The sequence below is a fragment of the Rosa chinensis genome, chromosome 1, assembly GCF_002994745.2.
Source record: "Rosa chinensis cultivar Old Blush chromosome 1, RchiOBHm-V2, whole genome shotgun sequence".
NCBI lineage: Eukaryota > Viridiplantae > Streptophyta > Magnoliopsida > Rosales > Rosaceae > Rosa > Rosa chinensis.
The window spans coordinates 42804829-42810630 of record NC_037088.1 but is presented as its reverse complement, the minus strand read 5'-3'; the positions used below and the strand labels follow the sequence as shown (position 1 = coordinate 42810630).

At 40.6% G+C, this 5802-nt stretch overlaps 1 protein-coding gene and 2 long non-coding RNA genes across 3 annotated transcripts; 1 reads left to right on the top strand and 2 right to left on the bottom strand.

Annotated features, from left to right (window-relative positions):
• Positions 1-1909, bottom strand: LOC121049500. The gene is made up of 2 exons (XM_040507048.1): positions 1647-1909; positions 1-490 (listed from the first exon to the last, which is right to left on the bottom strand). Exons 1-2 carry the CDS (start codon positions 1801-1803, stop codon positions 279-281), a joined length of 369 nt encoding a protein of 122 aa, XP_040362982.1. The 5' UTR covers positions 1804-1909; the 3' UTR covers positions 1-278.
• Positions 1900-5411, top strand: LOC112188472. The gene is made up of 3 exons (XR_002931451.2): positions 1900-2439; positions 3132-3230; positions 4034-5411. It is a non-coding gene; the product is annotated as an uncharacterized LOC112188472 (long non-coding RNA).
• On the bottom strand, positions 2913-3827 carry LOC112188458. The gene is made up of 2 exons (XR_002931445.2): positions 3520-3827; positions 2913-3241 (listed from the first exon to the last, which is right to left on the bottom strand). It is a non-coding gene; the product is annotated as an uncharacterized LOC112188458 (long non-coding RNA).
• Positions 5412-5802: the final 391 nt, after the last annotated feature.

Below are 5802 nucleotides of genomic sequence, written 5' to 3'. Positions count from 1 at the left end.
TTAGGTTCGGGACGTTACAGCTACACTCTAAAATGTTTTTTGATTCCTGAAATATGGGCTTTCCATACTCCATTTACTGAATTATAAATTTCTCCAGGAAGGCCTGGATTGTAGAAATCTTTCACCTCTGATTGAGATGATTGAGCCACAATGTCTTGTGTTTTTTGCACTTGACATTTTAATTTTGCTGCAATATATTTTTGATATTCTAATGCAGCAATATCAACATTAGTATAACCTTTCCAAAATGCTCCACGATATTTAGTTATCGCAGCACATCATTCTGCCCAACTGTGAAAGACGCCTGTTTGGAATCCTTCAAAGACAACATAACAGATATAAGCTGGTTTAGCTTTGTTATGAAAATAAGGCTGTTTTGGCCTTTGCTGAGGCTGGGTTGGCCTGGAAGAACTTTGAGATGGTTCCTTTTTAGCAATAGTAATCCATCCTGTGTTAGATGGATCTATTATCTCCTTGTCTTTATCCATACCTGCTTAAATAATCAGCAAGAAAATTATTAGAACTCTTGAGATGTTCTACCTCAAAAGTATACATTGCAATATGATTATACCATTTCAACCTTCTTCCTTCTAATATATTTCTTTTATTAATAAGAAAATCACGAATTGTTTGGTTGTCAGTTCTAATGATAAAATTCTCAGGGGCCAAATAAATATGAAATCTTTTTAAAGCAAGTTTTTTGGCTAAGAGCTCCTTTTCAAAGATTATGTATTTAATCTCATTTGGTTTAAATTTTCCGGAATTATATCCGCATATTAATTCTTCTTTTTGAAGTTTCTTGGGAATAGGTTGTTTCCTAACTCTTATTTTATTTTCAGACATGGGAGGATTCTTTTCTTCCCATTTTTCTGCAGGAATTGCTTTTAATACACATCCCCAACAGTTATCTGAAGCATCTGTTTCTAAGATTAGCTTATCTCCTGATTTTGGGAGGATTTTGTTTAAATCTTGTTTAATTTGCCTTAAAATTCTTTTATCTTTTTCTGTCCAACAAAATTCTTTATTTTTCTTTAATTTTTCTATTAAAGGGATCTCTTTTTGAGATAATCCTTTGATAAAACTTCTTCCATAGTTTAAAATTCCTAATAGACTTTGTAATTGTTTTTTATCAGTTAACTCTTCAGGAAAGTCTCTCACTTTAGAGACTATATGCTCTTGTAGCTTTATTCCTGAATGATTTAGAGTTATTCCAAGAAAATCTATAGATTCTTGTTCTATGTCAATTTTCTTAGGTGATAGTATAATCCCATGTTTTTGAAATTTACTACACAGAATTTGAAGGTGTTTTTTATGATCTTCTCTGTTTTTAGATAAAATTAAGATATCGTCTATGTAGACAACACAAAAATCTTTAAGGTCTTTAAATACACTGTCCATCCATCTTTGGAATACCTGAGGGGCAATATTTAACCCGAAAGGCATAACAATGTCAACTAGGATTTGGGGAGATTAGCGTCAGGCAGTCTCCCATCTCTTGAGTCTTTGTTTGTATACAATTGCCCAGAATTTGAATGTATTCCGGAAGATGGATTCCCGTCAAAGTTAAAATCAGCTGAGATCTGGCGCTATAAAAAATTGAATGCAAAGAGTATGCAGAATCTGAACAAGGGTCTCCGAACACTCACCTCTCTTGAAAGATTGGAACTTGAATTTGACTGCGATGAAAAAGTAGATTGGTTTGCGGAGGAGGAGGAGGAGGGGCTGTTTCCCAGCACTCTCAGATCTCTCCAGATCGGCCGTCTGAATTGTGAGACCATCGATGGCGCCAAGTGGTTTGGCCATCTCAACTCTGTTCAAGAATTGGAGATTTGGAATTGCCCTGCGCTCCGATGCTGGTCAGATAGTGGGCTACCCACTTCTCTTCAAAGCTTTAAGATTGTGGGTTGCCCTGCTCTACAGTGCTTGCCAGATAGTAGGCTACCCTCTTCTCTTTCTGATCTACGTATTCATGGATGTCCTTTGCTTAAGAAACGGTGCCAAAGAGAGACCGGTGAAGATTGGCCCAAGATTGCTCACATCAAGTGCATATCAATTTGGTAACGACATGACAACGACAGAGGGCTTGCATCTGCGTGTAAGATCCTATTGTTTGAAATCATTGTTGATTCCACAGTTCTAGGGTCTTGCTTGAACTCATGATCGATGGGTTTGACAACGACATGCCATATGAAGGAGAAACATACCATTTCCATTTCCATTTCCTACGGTATGTCGCACATCCCAATTCTGGTCTTTGCCCTTCCCAATTCAGTCTTAACATTGGGAAGTGTAGGGTAATGTGTCTTCTTTGTGCCCTGTTTCTTGACATGCAGCTGTTTCGTGGAAAGTGAGCAAAATTTCGTGATATGTTAAGACAGAGATAGGCTGAGGTTAAGATTGCTCGCAGGACCAATATTGCCATGTCTTGATGTCTGAGTTGTAAGCATAATTATCAAATTCTCTCAGTTGATTAGCTTTACTCACCTCGTCACTCTAGTAGGCAATTTCTGATTTATTGCTTCTACTTTGGGTCAATACTTGCACTCTTCTGATCTCTCTTCAGTTCGTTATAGTTGAACTGACTTGGTCTTTCATCAAAGACTTTCTAAAAGGCTTTTAAAGTTGCTGTTTCAGTTTAATCTTTACAACCCTGCCACACAAAATATTAAGTACTACAAAAACTTAAAACTCAAGCTTGCACTCGTCTGATCTCTCTTTAGTTCGTTCTAGTTTATCCTAAATCGCTATAAGGTCAAGTAACCAAACAATACATGTCATTTTAATATAAGGTCAAGTAACCAAACAATACATGTCATTTTCATTAAAATGACATGTATTGTTTGGTTACTTGACCTTATAGCGATTTAGGATAAATGTTGAATATATTCCACATAAACATTGAAAGCCATACCTCAGCTGACAACTTAATTAATTATATACTTCATTACTTCTACACCACTAACAAATGCAACTCATTTGAAGATTTACTTTCGGATGAAGAATCTATATTACAGTCACGTTAACATTTACTGCATCAACAACAATAATCTGCACATCACAAACAGAGCTCCGACGTACCATGACATTGTTGCATTCATTGTTCCGATATTCTTCACCTTCGTCCAATTCAGATATCCAGCAGAGTATCAATTGTTCCAAAGACACCCTATCACCATCGTCCTCATCCTCTCCAGCTTACTAGCATATACGCTGCCCTTGATCGGCTTCAGGTTTGTAAACCCTAATCATGGTTATGTTTATCAGACGTTTATACCCATTTAAACTTCATTTTTCTGTTCCATATAAACCGAGGGCTAGCATATAAACCGAATTGTGGCATGTGCAGTATACTAGACAAGAATGAAGTCAAATACAAATTCTCAAAAGTTAGATAACGCTATAAAATGGAGCCCCTCTAAAGTCTGAACCGTAAGCATCTCATACAAATCAAATATTACCCAAAAGAGCTCAACAATCATTGAAGCCAAACTTAAACTCAGAAACGAAGTACTGACTAACCTATGTAGCTTCTCCAGAGGTAACCCAAACTTAATACTGTGTTCGTCCTCCTTCAATTCTGAAAAGCCCCAGAATTATCTACCCTTTCTGCACAGATCAAGCAAACAACCGGAAACCAACACCTCTCTCTATCTCTATCTCTCTCTCTGCGAAGCAAATAACGTCTCTGTCTCTATCAATCTCTAACCTGTTTCTGCGCATCAAATAAACGAAGATGCGAGAAGCCCAGTATTCGGTGGCGGCACAGCAGATCAACAGGTGGGCTTGGTAATTTTGGAAAACATAGAAGGGCAAAATCGACAATCAACTGTTCATAAGGAAAACACTCCTTTAGTATTTAGTATAATTAATTTGAGAAATAGTATATGACATGAATTATTGTTCTTGTGCAATAAACATTAATGTGCGTCAGACACATATAGACTATACATACTAGTGAGTCTTAGCTGCACTTGGCAGTGTGGAAAATCGTGAACCATTCATATATAGTTTTTTTTGTTTTTTTTCAAATGAGTATGACAGCTGCAAACATGCTTATCCACATGCCGTTGTAAAAGAGCAATGATTATAGAGATATGGAGCCTACTTTCCATGGCATCAAAAGCAGTCGAAAGTTTTGAAAACTTATCTGAATGTTGAAGGCTATCGACTTATACTTGCTCAGAGCAACTTGTTAGACGCTTTCAAGGGACAGATTGGGTGTCTGCAAGAGGTTTTTGGGTGTCCATAGCAATTGTGGATAGCATGTACCCAAAATGGAGGTCAATCGATTGAAGTGAGTGATGATCAAGGAGGCAGGTGCAGGTCAGTAGGAGAGTTGAGAAGACTGGCCGTTAGGCGCTGATGGCTAGCGCTGGGAGCTGGCCCTAGCTGTGGTTTACCGCTGGGCTCTTTTGCCGCTTGAGTTAGCTGATTGCCGCTGAAGCTCACAGCTCGCCATTGAACACCACTGCTGAATATTGCCTCTGGAGCTAGCAGATTGCAGCTGAAGCGCGGGGCTCGCCGCTGAACACCCCTGCTGAATATTGCCGCTGAAGCTTGGGGCTCGCCGTTGGAACTAGCCGATTGCCACTGAAGCTCACAGCTCGCTGCTAGGTTGCTGGCTGTGGGTTGCTGCTGGGCTCTTTTGTTGCAGGAGCTGTCACCAGGCGGTGCGTTCGCTAGCGAAGGATCGGTGCTGGTGCTGGCGGTGACCGCTGCTGCTGGTTCTAGCGGAACTGTGATTGGAGTTCAACGCTGCCATGATTGGAGGTCGGCGTTGCCACCGACTGAAGTTTTGGCTCGTTGGCGGAAGGTCGGCGCTACCGTTGACAGAAGCTCGGCAGTGCCGCTGACGGAAGCTCGACAGTGTCGCTGATTGAAGCTTAGTGCTGGCGCTAGCTGCCTAGCCTTACTGCTATGGCAACGAGCTGTGATTAATACTGGTGCTATAGCCTTGCTAGCGGTGGCTGATGATTAAAGATGGGATGATGATAGAGGGAAGTTGGGGGAGTTTTGCTTGGTTTCGCAGTGTCTTGGTTTTGACCTGAGCTGCTTATATCCTCAGTGTTGCCAACATATCCTTCAGACTGTTTCATCTCCATAATGTTATAGCAAATCAAGAGTGTAACTAAATGAAAGATGGAAGCTGTTGCTGTGCTCGCTAGCCGCTAGCCTTGCTACCACTGGATGGTTATGCTAGAATCGCTAGGAGTTGAAGCCGAAGGTTTTTTTTTTTTTTGAGTGGTTCTGCGTTGACCAGCCCTGCTCGGCGTTGACGAAGCGTTGACTTGCATATGGCGTAAGTTTCCGTTGAGAATATTAATTATGTAACTCAAAGAAAAATTATTTTGAGCTCCGTTAAGATGACTTAACTCAATGGTAAGTGACAAAACCTTTATATCAGCTTCCCATAGACGGCGCCAATGTTAATGAAGCTCTAATTAACGTTAGAGAGAGAGAGAGAGAGAGAGAGAGAGAGAGAGAGAGAGAGAGAGAGAGAGAGAGAGAGAGAGAGAGAGAGAGAGAGAGAGAGAGTCTCCCGCCTTACTACGTCCACTTGAAAGCTTAACTAGTGTGTTTAGGCCTTGCGGCCCAAGGAGATTACAAGAGATGTAATGGGATGTTGAGTAAGTGGGAATGAGTCTCCTTTTATAGGGGAGGGAGGCTCCTTCCTTTACATGTTTTCCAATGTGGGACAAGAAACTTTTATTCTAGTGTAGAAAGCTTATCATGGAGGCATCTTGGCAAGGCCGGGAAGGTGGCTTCCCGGTAAGCTCTTGGCGGCTTCCAACTACCACGGGG